We start from the raw sequence: 13729 nt of genomic DNA on the forward strand, positions 1-13729 counted from the left end.
AGTGTTTTTTTAACTTCCAGTGTTACTAACACTTACTTTTGAGTGTGAATTAGATTTATTATTCTTACATATGCTTTTACTAAATGTACTTTACATACGTATTTGAGTTACATTTGAGTATGCTACAATAGCATACTTAAATGAAGAATAACAGGGAAATGGCCTTCGCAACCAGGATGTGGTTTAGGCCATGTGAGGTAACTAGAGTCAATCAAAATGTTAAGCATTTTCATTACTCAGGCATGTCACAGAATGTTGCAAGAGTTGATAGATACTTGTCAGGACCTAAGAATTTGTAATTTAACTTGGATCCCTAATTCCAAATGCTGTGGATTTACCAGCCTGCATCTCTTGTAATGCTCTGGAGCATGGTCAAAGCAGGTTGCATGTGAGAGGGTGCTTAGGCATAAGACTAAGATACAGATTACTGTTTGTATTAAAAAGCTGATAGATAAAGTTCAGTACAAAATAATGCTAGCTATGGTAGAGAAGGCAATGTTTCAATACTTCCAAGATATGCTAAAACTGTTTTTTTACAGATAGGAATATGAAGTATTTTTATGATTTATATATTTTTAAATATATATATATGAATATATGAAATCTGTTCAGCAATCGGAAAACCTTTAAACATTAAGCAAGTCACTACCACATACTAAGTTAAGACATGAACAAGAAATAGATGATCACTGTGTTAAGTGTTAAAATATCAAATATTCCAAGTATGTAAACAAGGTTATGCCATGACAGGAAGTTCTGCTGCCAGCTGCAGGTGGTTTTACAAGGTGATATTTTTGTTTATTTTTACTACATAAATGCTGAAGAAGAAATGTGTCATAATCCTAGCACTAGTTAAACGTGAGAAAAGCTCTCTCCAGTCAGGAAAACTATTATCCTAGTAAGACTTTATAAAAGCCTGAATCCCAAATGGAGCCAGGTGCCAACCTATTTCTGGAAGTGTTGATTTATACACATGATTTTCACTTATTAAATTTATTTCAGCAAGAAAGCATCTCATTTACATTTTATGTCAAAAACAAAATAGCTTAACTGTGCAGTTCCAATATGGAATTATGTATGTTAAAGCAGGTGTAGAAATTGCAGGGAGTTGGTTCATGCTTAACAATATAGCTGAAAATTATCAGCCAGCCATTCACTTTAAATCATTATATAGCAAAGCATATGAGAAGGAATTAACCAATATTGCAGGAAAGCAATTTCTAGCTTGGAAAAAATCATACGGCTTCAAAATGTATTTTAGTTTCCAGAAAAGTTGTTTGTATGTGAAAGTCTCTTTCCTTCTGGCGTCTAATCCCATTATGCAATGTTCTGTCAATGAACTCATGAAATTTCACATTTTCTGGAGTCCACGTCAGTGCTACTTTGAGCTCTGATCTTTTCTGTAAAAGCAAAGAAGAGAAAATGCTTGCTTGGCAGGCTCTGCTTTTTTGCAAGGTCAGCACTCATCTAACTGAAGGATAACCCACCACATTTCAACTTTGTAAGACAAAGGAGGGAAGCAAAGTGCATATTTTCTGCTTCCTTCGGAAATCTTGTCTCACTTAAACTCCCTTCCTTGTCCAAACTCAGCCCATTCTAAGGGCAGGTTCCCAGAAAGGAAGACAGCATCCTTCATCCCTGCCATGGTCACATCTTCCCCAGCACAGGCAGGGATGTCAGCACCTTGTGGTAGTCTCGCAGAGGACAGGGTAATATTCTCTCTACACCACACAACTTACCAGCTAAATGTCGAAATCCTGCTGCCACCAAATCTTCATATATATGCTTGACAGGATTCTGATGAGCCAGCAAAATACCATGTAACCAGATGAGCAGCATTCTGTGTCCATGTTCTTTATAACTTTTTTTCCCTATGCAATACAAAATCATTTGTCTGTCCTATGCTGAAAACAGTGTTATTTTGTGCTTTTGCAGTTTTAGAGTTACAAGAGGTTTTTAAAACCAATGCATTTGCTCTCACTTCCTTTCTCACCCAGCAGCAAAATGAATACTGAGAAATAAAGGTTAAAATAAATAAAAACAAATTTTATCCTAAGGCTTGAAAAGATGAATCCAATACTATTATATCATAAAGTTAATTTTTAACTTTCAGTTTTGTGTAACATGTGGAAATACACCCTGGAGTAATAGTAAATGAGTGCAAGTGTGCTGTAGAAGTATTAATGTCCTGGCACTGAGATACCTGAAAACAAAGTCACAGTTTCAGGACAATTAGGAAGCTAGAGTGCAAACAGGGCCCTCCTGGCTCATGCAGCACTCCAGGTCCTCACTGGCGTGGCATGTGTCCTGCAGGACCCGTCCATGCTGCTCTGCTCCTGCTTTTGCTTTACAGAGAGAAAGATTTCTTCAGGCCAAAAGGGAGAGCAGGACTGGGCTGTGCTCCTACAGCGCTGCCTCCCCAGAGCCAGGGGCGAGTGTTGTATCCATCCACTGCTCGCTTTCATACACCAAATAAAAACAGCACAGCCAGCGTGTATCTGTCATACCCACAGAGATGAAAGAGCAGCTCTGTGCCTTAACGTGGTTTCTTTAACTTGCACCTATCCATCCAATTATTTATTGTTACCTGTCCATTGTTCTTCAATAGCTCTAATGTGTTCATCTGTGAACTTCCAGAACAGGGCCAGTTTTTTCCATTCTTGGGGCTTTAACTGATTGTATGCCAGGTTCCAAAGGGAGGAACGAATTTGCTTGGTCTGTATACTGTGATCTTGTTTAAAGGACAAACCAAAGTCCGACCAGTCATCATCATGACCTACATGTGCCTAAAAAAGAAAGCAAGTGACAAACATTGTGGTAAAGGTGGGAATGTTTTTCACTCAGCATGCAGTTGAACCCTGTGTGTGTACAGCAATACGTGACTACTGGCAGGAGATATGCTCGGTGCAGGTAAAGGAACCATATTTGGATAGAAGTCGAGCTCTTTGGAAGCATGGCTTTATAGTTTTAGGACTGGAAATGACAGAAACAAGGACCTCCTGTGTTTATTGATATGTATCATTAAGAGCAAAATAAAGCTGCCTCTGGCACTTGATACGCGATAGCAATTAACAGCAGGTAGAAGTTGAGCCCTTCAGCTGTCTGCTTTACAGGCCACATTTTGAACGTGGCTGGAGTTCAGCCACAGCTGTTCCTCATTCCTCGTGCTGTGTACCACCAGCACGGCACCTGTTCTGGCTGCTCCTGCCTTTGCCCTGTCAGCCCAGCTCGGCTGCAGTGGGTGCAAGCAGTCACCTGGTGGCAGCTGTGTGAGACCCTGGGTATAGCACACAGAGCCCCAGCCTGCAAGGTGCAGGCACTCATTGAATCTGGATCTAGTTTTATTGCCTGCACAAGTAAAACTAGATAGCTACCAAAACCAAAATTCCAACTAAACAGCAAGCATTTTACCCTCCAGCCTAAAAATGATGTTGCTAGGTATTCACTGATTGCCCATAACAGAATTGATTAGATTGGTGTGGGGTTTTTTTGTTGTTGTTTTATTTTTTCCGGACATCCCTGCAAGAGCCATGCCCAGCAGCGATTTCACCCCAGTTGAGTGATGCCCAGGGAAAAGTCTTATTCCTAATGTAGGTAACATCAAACTACTTTGATACAGCGTATGCTAGGCCTGCTTCAGGTCAGTCTTCAAAGTGAAAAACCTTATCTTTTTCAGGATGGCAAAGCAAATAGGGTTATTAGGGTTTTTTCCTAACCTTTTGAGAGCCTTGTGAGAAGAAAAAAAAAAAAAAAGCAACACTCAGTTCAGTAACTAATTATTATCATGTATGCTTGAATCCAGTTTTCTTGATGCAGTCACTATCTCATGCTTCCTGACACGTGCAGCATGAGGTTTATGACAGGCCACGTGAGCGCTTCAGGCTCTCTCCAGTACCGTCTATCTTTCATGAGGTTTAAAAACAAACGAATAGAACACCACCACCACCACCACAAGCACACACAGAGCAACAAAATAAACAAAAATAAAACTGCTTTTTTCTCCTCCCTTTGCAGCAGCGCAGATTCTCTTTGCTGTTAATTGTGTGTCTAGGCAGCAGCAGTGTGGGACTGTAAGAGCAGCTTTCAAATCTGGTCAAAAGCATTCTGGGAAGGGTTGGGTTGTAGCCATAAATAGGAAAAAAGAAAAAGGAAAAAAAAAATAAGGATAAACAAGGGAGAACAAGACAGCCTTTCACACACATTTGAGTCACGTGCACTTCCTCACAGCAACATGACATTTCCTTTTGTAACTAGAGTGTTGTCACAGCTGATGAGTCTGCTCGATATAATAAAAAGACAGTTGCCACAATAATGGTGTAAAACTGTGGTTTGGTACATGGCAACAGCAGCAGAGCAACTTCATATTCCCTAGCCGTAACATCTGAGCCCTGCCCTTAGCTTCAGGTAAGGGAACCAAGCACGTAGGTTTCTGTTTCCCTGTGTGTGTTGAGCTTCTGCAGGCAAACCAGCTGCTTTAACAACTTCACTTCTCCTCAGGCAGTTCAGCAAACAGTGCCAAAAGGTCAGGAGCATTATGTGCTTGCTGCTATCAGGCTTGTCATATCTTCTCTGGCAACAAGTGACCTCACTTCTAAATTCCCCTTTAAGCCACTTAAACCATACTGTAACTGACAACTCTGGACTGACAAGTCAAATACGTGCAACACATGGAGTTCACAGATGTGGTTTTCATCATAATAATTGATCTAGATCTGTGATTTAACACCACAATTCCCTGCGACTAAGCATTGCCAGTTTGGACACATGGGGCTGGAAGGGGTGTTAAAAGGCCAGCTAATTCCTGTGCTCAGGCAGGATCAGGGATGCTTATACCACCCCTGAGAGGCTCCTGCCTGGCCTAGTAAAGCAAACACTGGCAAGCAGGAAGCAGGAACAAGAATCAAGTTACAGACTTGTGAGGCAGCTTAGCAATGAGAGCGAAAGAGCAGTGAAACTCAGAGCTACACCCCAAGACTGAATTCCTTCTGCTGGCCCTGCCGGCTCTGGTGCTCACAGAACCACTTGCTTTACATAAATAAATAGTGTCAGCATCTTCCTTCTTCCAGTTCTTCCACAGTGGATGTGACAACAGACATCTCTTACTGCCTACAAACAGTATTTGAGATAGCTTGGGGATTTTAAATTGTATTATATCAAAGCACAACAAATTTAATCAGTTCTCAGTAAATGCACATAAACCTGTGGGTCCAAATAAGAACACAGCAACCCAATGCAAGACTAAACTATTTATGGAGCATTAACATGCCCTAAAATTAACTTTCATCTTCCTTTGAAATACGTCCCCTTCATCAAGTGTAGAGGTATAGCAGGTGTTTTGTAGCTCATTGCTATGACTGTAATTAATGGAATAAATTAACTTTCTGCATATTCTGGATGGTAGCAATTAATACACCGTGAATTCTCCTGAATATTCAAAACCCATTTGGGATAAGTCTGACTTTCAGGGCAGGTCTCCAAAGGGGTCCTCACCAGAAGCCCACCTCCAAATGTTCCTTTGATTGTAAAGGAGCTAAAGTCAGCTCATCTCCTTCGGACACTTATCTACTATAGGGCACAGGCAGATTCACCGCCAACAGGGGATAGTCAATGCAAGCCAAAATAGTTACTGGCTTCGGCTGACTCTCAGCCCCTTAGGGAGGGCCATCACTCAGCAGCCTGCGTTTAAATAATCATGCCAATTTGGGAAAGAATTTTACAAATTGAGACAATCTGAGGTCATTCTAAGCCGTGTGATCACTTCACAGCCTTGCCTGGCTCTTTCCCTGCCTTCTTTCTTGAGGTTAGTAATTAATGCAGGCCAGACAGAAGAGGGAGCTCCCACCGCAGCACTGAGCTTTTCACAGCAAAGTAAAATCAGACACCTGCTCTCCTCCATTTTTCAGCCACGGATTTTGCTGTGCCGAAGGACACCGGCCTGATGCCGGTGGCACAGTTTGAATTTGGGTCAGAATCTCTCTCCACCCCTTTGCAATGCCTGTGGAGCTCGGTGCAGAAAAATGAAAAAATCTGCCTACAGCTTTACTGCTGGACAGGGATAAAACCTGAACAGGGTAAAGGCTTTCCTGTTCCCAGTCCTTGATTTATCAAGGCCAGCCTTGTAGACTGCCAAAAGCAAACCAGGCAAAAGACACTCTAAGATCAGAATCAGCTTTTCCCTCACAGTTCTCCTCAGCACAAAAAAAAGGATGTCTCTTACCTGTTCTGTGGCATAATACCTTTCTGCTTTAATGATCATATCTACAATTAGGGCATAATTGCTCCTTGATGCCATGGCTAGTGCAGTTTTTCCGTTCTGCAAGCAGAGAGAGTGAATCAGGACATGATCTCACATATTTGAGGACACACAGAAGAAAGACATGAGCTTCGCTTACAGAACCCCATCTCTTTATTTTTTCTTCTTCAACAAAGCATGTCTACTAAAATTTTATGGCTTCAGCATGGCTGCAATCAAGGCTCTCCTATGCTTTGCATGAGCTGCATCGTCTGCATTGGAAATCTACTTTAAGAGCAAACCCACATCTTGTCTTGGGCAGTAGGAGATTCTGGGTCACAGAAGGAAAAGGGAATGTGGGAATGACTTTCTCATAACAGCTGAAGGCAACGTCTCATGGACAGTGCAGACAACCAAAGGAATAAAAAGCCATTGTTTTAATTCCAGCCCACATGACTGTTCAGTCCATTTGAGCCTATCTCAGTGACCAGCACTTTGGTGTGGAGGCATTTCAGCGGCTTCTCAGGGTTCTCTCTGTACAGTGGGCTTGCACTGAGTGGAGATACCCCAGGTATGAATATTCAGGGTATGCTCCACAAATCAAGTGTTAGGCATTCCAGAAAGTTAGGCCTAAAAGAAGCTAACCCCTTTACTGGAAGGCTCAGTAATAAAATAAAGTATATTAAAAATAAATACATAAATAAATTACAAGTTCTTTTAACCCTCCAGCTATAATAAAATTCCCTGATGGATACCTTTTGAGTCCTAGCTTATGGCTCTGCTCAAGGGAGTTTTAATTTTTAGGAAATCATTTAGGAACCCATTTTTTAGGAAAGCATCACACTGGAAGCCATGAATTTATGTTTCATAAAAATCCTTCCAGCATAGGCATACCTAGCAAGTACAGAGACCAGGGACTGCAAGCACTCCAACCCTGCAAAGCTGCCCTGTGCTCCCTGGGAGGTGGGGCTGGAGGCAGGGGTGCCTCCAGGCTCCTGTGCCACTGTCATCCTGTGTGCACGTGTAGCACAGCAGTTGGGCACACAAGGAGCACCTCCTGGCTTTCAGTCACTTCCAACCACAACCACACCTGCAGCAGGTGGGCAGGAAGAGCTTCCAAGAGAGCATTCCCACTTGCAGCTTGCAGAGGTGTGTGTGCTCTGTGGGCTGAGGACTCTGGCTGTCAGGGTATGGAGGCTGGGGGAACACCATGTAGTCCACACAGGCTCCCCTTTTTCCTGTCTGATGTTTTGTACACAAGGATGGGGACATCTCTGGTGTCTGCGTACCAATTCATTGCAAAGGTGGGGCCCCAAGGTTCATGTCAGGTTACCAAAAACAGAGGTAACACTAGTTTCATAAAGCTTTACTCTTATCAGGACAGCTTTGTACATGGAAATCATTTTTAAAAATGATTAAATGGCTGGATTTTGCTCATGGTGTGTTTCATCACATCTGAGCTCAAAAAGAGCTCTTGGCCAATACCATACAGACTTCTGCAAGCCGCAGGTAAGGCAGCGTTAAAAGCAGACTTCCTTTGTAACAGCTAACTTTTGGCTGCACTCATTTTACAAAGGATGACTGGAAACATGTGTTTCCTGTGTCTCTGGGAAGAAGGTTATAAAGCGAAATATAAAGCTACATAAGCTTTGCATATGTAAGGAGTGTCATCTACCTTATCCATGGTCTTGAGGTCACAGCCTGCCTTCAGCAACATTTCCACCAGCTCCACATTGCCAAGATCAGCTGCCAGATGCAGAGGAGTTTCCTGCCTCTGAAATTAATAACAGCAAATAAATACAATAAACCAAAGTCCCCATAGGGGAAAAAAAAAAATGCATACAATCTAAATCTACAGAAGATCCACAACAAGAGATGGCCCTGGCTAGAAAATACTGAACAGAACGAAAGCATTTAACTTTCCAATGATCTAACTACCGGCTTTGTTTCAGGCAAACAAGACAGCATCTGGGAGCTCTGCAGGAAAAACAGACAAGAGCTCCAGCTGGGTCAGGACAAAGCTGCTGTTATGCACCTCTAACAGATTATAATGTGATTTCTTCCTCTACCTTCTTAAAACAAGGTGCTTTGGATAGAGTGATTCATGCAAGTGCCAACTGCCATGCTAGCCTCTCAAGTAATCTTTCCCTGCTGAAATTCATGCAGAAACAACTGGACAACCTTGATTTTCAACAGCACATTGTGCCGCAGTCCGCGACAGGGTTTCTTAGCCAGCCCTGCCACAATATGATGATATGGAGTGTCCAGTGAACCTTAAACCACGGTAAAATAAAATGAAACTAAACAAAACAAAACAAACTTTACAAAAGACCAAACCATTAACATAAAGCACAGGTCAAGGAACATTCAGTTTCAAGTCTAATCTTTTGGCCTGAAATTAGGGTTGTGTGGTCTTTATGCAGCTTCATTTACCCAAATAAAACCCATTTATTTACCCTTCTACAGAATGTCAGTAAGAAACTAGCAGCAAGTGCCCTGGGGAGTTTATCAGTCTAGTAATAAGAATGCATTTCCTATTCACTAAGAAGTGTTTGCCTCTTGTTCTTTTCTTCTACTATTTGCACTTACAGGAAAGTATTCCAGATGTCTATGGGAGAAACGCAGCAGCAAATGTGGTGTGTTCTCATTTATGGAAACCTTGTGTAGGTGGACATGTCCCTTAGCACATTTCACATGATACAGCAACCTTTTTTAATTGAAGGTTTTGTGACTGCCATGCTTTCAGCTGGGATGATAGAGTTAACTTTCTTCCTGGTAGCTGGTACAGTGCTGTTTAGGATGAGAATAATGCTGCTAACACGCTGGTGTTTCAGTTGTTGCTGAGTGGTGCTTATGCTAAGCCAAGGCCTTCTCAGCTCCTCATGCTACCCTGCCACTGAGGAGGCTGGGGCTGCACCAGGAGCTGGGAGAAAGATGGTTGGAGATGTCTCTTCACCTTTAGATAAGTATTAAATCCCACCTTAACTTCAATGTTGTAGAGCCATGCACCATGACCTTACCTACCAAGAGAGCCAGCCACAAGATTCTACATAAAGTCTCACAGGAGCTCTTTTGGGAATACACGTGAAACTCCTAAATTAATCTTCAGCAGTTAAATGCACCATGAGTTGGGACAAATTACAGATTCCTTGGAGACTATTTCTGGCCAGTATGGCAGGGAACATCCCTGTCTGTCAGGTGGGAGGCGGGATATGCCTTGCATGGGCCTCAGCAGCCCTGGTGGGACAGTCTCTCTCTGTCTCTTCCAAGGCCTTTCGGCAGCAGCCCAACAGGAGTGTGCCAGGCCTCAGCACAGCGTCAGAAGTCCCCATGTTTCCCCAGGGTAGGCAGGGCTCCCCTTCTTCAAATCATGCATGGGATCAGTGGGATTACGTGCCCATTCAGGTGTGAAACCCAGGCTATGGGCGACAAGAATGGCTTGGGGCAGCTGCACAGCTCCTCCAAGCAGCCTGCCACCCACTGATCTACTGCCTTGGGACATGTTCCAGGTGGCATTCCCAATGAGTTGTGTAACCTTACAGACAACAATCAGAATCACAACACACACACTGGTGCAAACAGTCTGATTATGCAAGGATAATCAAGGAACCAAGAGGCCTTAAAATGGGGGTGGAAAGACTTATTTTCCCGGAGGATAGGAAAGGTAGGTGCCATTCTGTTCTCTCTCCACAAAACATCTCTCAGAAGAGAAAAGGAGAAAAGATGTAATTGTTAATCTTCTCCATGAGATGGTTCTCAGAGCGTGGGGACAGCAGCTGTGAAGGGCCCAAATACCCTACAATACAAGAAGCTCAAGGCTAGTGCCTTTGTCATGGCTCCCCCAGGCAAAGCAAAAGAGAGTAGTAAACAACACTCAAAGAACAAAAACTGAAAACAAGTTGACATGGGATCAAGCATGGAAACATGTGAGGGAGTGTGTAAATTGGCAGCCACAGTAAATACATTGTCATCAGCCAGTGGATTAGCAGAGAGGAAGGCGTCCAGAATCTGAGGGGATTCATGGTTGGTGGTGGTCTACAGAGACATGGACAACAACCTCCAGACACAGTCCAGAAGTGTCCCACAATCCATGAGAGTGGGCAGACATGCAAATATAGAGGACTCCTCTCCCTCCATGGTGGGGGCCATGATGCTGTGGATCAGCCAAGAGGCCAAACACCATGGACTCAGGTCCCCACCTGCAGGAAAATGGGCACCCACGTCCCTGGGTGGGCTCGAACCACCAGCCTTTCGGTTAACAGCCGAACGCGCTGACCGATTGCGCCACAGAGACCTGCGACATCCCTCCTGAGGGTGATGCTGTGGGGAGGGGAGGACACGCAGAGTCACAGATACTGCCTCAGTTGGCTTGGGTCCTCCACCTGGCTGTGTCCCCTCCCTCCTCCTGGACATCCCAGCCTCCTCACTGCAGGGCAGAGCAAGGAGCAGAGAAAGCTCTGACACTGTGCAAGCACTGCTCAGCGACAGCTGAAACACTGCTGGGTTATCAATGCTGTTTTGGCCGCAAATCCAAAACATGCATTATGTGGGCTGCTATGAAGACCTTTAACTCCATCCTGGCCAGACCCAGCACATTGAGAGAGCAACATACATCCGAAGAGCAGAGAAATGCTCCACCTTCCATTAGGGAGCTCTGATTGCTCTTTCAGTGCACTAATCTTCATGGGATTTCATGGTTTCTTAATGAGAAAGGCTGGAGGGAACCTCTCAAATCTCAAATGACATAGCTAGGCCTTTCTAGAACTGCCATTAATTAACAGCTCCTGAGCTGACCAAGCTTGTGTGCACAGTACTAGTTTTCAGCTGGATAACTTCAGGTTATGAGAGCCCGAAAGCCTGCCAGAAATCTCTCTCTCTCTATACCTTGGGAAATGTACACTGCCAGTTATTGTGAGGGGAAAAAAACAGATCTGCCAGACCACTGACAGTCTGCACTGTGCTTACCTCTACAATCAGGTTTGAGACATTGCTGTCATGTTTTATGCATGAGTCATACCACTTGAACAATAAATTAATCCAAATATTTTCCTAGTATATAACATTTTGCTATCTGTACTTGCACAAATACTACTAGCACAGCATGTACCAGTGGCTAATACATATGCACACACACAAAAATACAAAGGGGAAACTGCCTCTTAAACTGCCTCTTCCTTTCTGTTTTTGTTTTTGCTGTTGCTGTTTCTTTGTTTTTGTTTGTTTGTTTGTTTGTTTGTTTTGTTTTGTTTTGTTTTTTGATACCTTGAGCTCATGAGGAGGAAAAAAAAGACGGGGGGGGGAATAAAAATCCACATAATCTCCTCTTTAGCCATGAAGTTATTATTAATTCCCAGTTTTTCTTACATGATTTAAGAAGTTTATATCATGATTAGCATCCAAGAGTGCTTTTACTACCGGCAGATGATTATTCATGACTGCTAAATGGAGCGGAGAATTCTTCTGCTGTGGAGGGAAAGCAACAAGACGATTAGGTGCATTTATTAGAAGTCCATTCAAGCAAGAAAGAGCTTCCTGCTAAAACCTACCCTTACTGACAAAATGCAGGGTGTGCTCCTGCAGAGCCGCAGGGCTGCAGACAAGGCACCCCAGGGCATGCAGCAGTGCCAGAGGTCCCACTACAAGCATCCCTCATAGTGGGCTGCTCCTGCCGCAGCTACAGCAGCTGGTAAGCAAACACTGCAGGGGAAGCTGCAGCTGCTGAGAGCACCATGCACAGCAGTGTGCTGCCACGTACAATTGCAGCAAGGCATTGTGTACATCCATGCTGTGCTGCGCTGCTGGCCTTAGCTGAGAGTGAGGAGTTCGGTGCAATGTTTGTGTTCCCTCAGAAAAATGGGTTTGCCCTTGTTTGAACAGGCTGGAGGCAGAATAATTCTGTGTTGAGTATGCAGCTGTCAAAATCTACTTTCCAGGAATAAACTCCTGTAGCATACTGCTACTGTAGATATCCTTCATAATAACCTGGCTTGCTGTAGTAATTATAAAAAACAAGTTATAGCTAGAAAGAAATTAAGTTTTTATATTTGAGTGATTATTCATGAAAATAACTGGGGCACAGGTCCAACACCAGTCACTATTCAACCAGCAGATTGGCAAGATCACTTTGCTTGTTGTACCTGTGACTCATCAGTTTCTGTTAAATACAGCTAAAAAATAATTCCATACCAATGCCAGGCACCAGCTCGTTAATCTTTATAAACCACAACCATTTCTTTGGGGCTACAGAAAAATAAATAAAGCTCGCACACAGTGCTCAACTGGAAACATTTCCAAAACCTCAGTTACAGTTTTACAGGTTGCTTCAGCTACAGAAACCAGTAAGAACAACCAGTGCAAAAACAGTCTGATCTTTAAAATAAATCATCTCAGTCACATTACACAACAGGCAAAATACAGTAAAAATAATAAAGGAACCACTTGGCCTTATTCAGTATTTGAATTCTCAAGGAAGTCCATAAAGACAGGGCACACTGAAGAAACAGCAGGGAAATTGTATTGATACACACTCACCTCAGGTTTAGGGGCCAGATCAATATTCTTATCAATAAGAAAAGTAACCAAAGATAGATGTCCATTCTGAATTGCAATTTGCAATGCACTGCTGTTGTTCTGAAAGAAATATTATGGGCAAGAAATGTTTTTTGTTGTTGGGAAAATAATAAATAAATGGTACTGAAGACAGCTATCAATAGAGAATAGCCTTTCATTTATATTGGTGTTATTATCCTCCTGTATGCACCTGCAAAAAAAGGCCTCCCTTTAGTAAAACGATGTGATTGTATGAAGTAGGCCACCAGTTACAGCTACATGTTTTTGTAAACACTGGAGGACCTTTCCGTTGTTAGCACAATGCAACAAATATGCTGAAAACATCAGTACTGCACAGTCCTTTTCAATCTTTATTGGCAAAGAGATAATTCAACATTGTCAGCTTTACTGGGGGCATGGACTACAACAATCCCAATGTATCTCCCAGTCTGTTAGTTCAGTTTGACTTTTAACAAGCCATTACAGTCACATAACACATTAAGAAAAAAAAAAAAAAATCAATAGAAAATGTTCTGTTAATAATTCTGCTAAAACAAACAAGCTCTCACTCTGTTGGAATCACAGGCATTGCTGCAAATTCTTGCAACAGGCATGCCAGGGCCATTTAACACATCTGAGCTGGACTGGAGTTCAGGAACCAGATGTGGGGAAGAGATTTGTCATCAGTTCAGGCGTATAAGCTGCCAAAAATGAGGTTTTTCAATTACCCTACATGGTTACATTTCCTAGCCATATGTTTTACTATTCAATTGACAGTAAATAAAAAAGGCCCACATCATTATTCTGTCAAATATATCTATGCTAAATTTCTTCCACAATTAACATTCTTTGCATTCCCAAATTTATATACAAATATATGTGTATGCATGTATATATACACACACCATTTTATAAAAATAAGCAGAGCAAATACACTGTGAGTACACA

At 42.7% G+C, this 13729-nt stretch overlaps 1 protein-coding gene across 5 annotated transcripts in view; it reads right to left on the reverse strand.

The window, feature by feature from the left end:
* Window positions 1–13729, reverse strand: part of ANKDD1B (ankyrin repeat and death domain containing 1B) — a 29439-nt gene that overhangs the window by 2168 nt on the left and 13542 nt on the right. For 3 of the 5 annotated variants that reach the window (XM_084504114.1, XM_084504115.1, XM_084504117.1), the window contains 6 exons: window positions 12764–12862; window positions 11597–11695; window positions 7908–8006; window positions 6218–6313; window positions 2588–2786; window positions 1740–1871 (listed from right to left, as the gene is read on the reverse strand). In XM_084504114.1, coding sequence (XP_084360240.1) covers window positions 1740–1871; window positions 2588–2786; window positions 6218–6313; window positions 7908–8006; window positions 11597–11695; window positions 12764–12862 — 724 coding nt within the window. Of the gene's footprint in view, window positions 1–977; window positions 1401–1739; window positions 1872–2587; window positions 2787–6217; window positions 6314–7907; window positions 8007–11596; window positions 11696–12763; window positions 12863–13729 lie in introns of those variants that run through there. The other 2 variants (XM_084504116.1, XM_084504118.1) reach the window with 1 other exon arrangement.

The sequence above is a fragment of the Aythya ferina genome (genome assembly GCF_964211825.1).
Source record: "Aythya ferina genome assembly, chromosome: Z".
In the NCBI taxonomy this organism is placed as follows: Eukaryota; Metazoa; Chordata; class Aves; order Anseriformes; family Anatidae; genus Aythya; species Aythya ferina.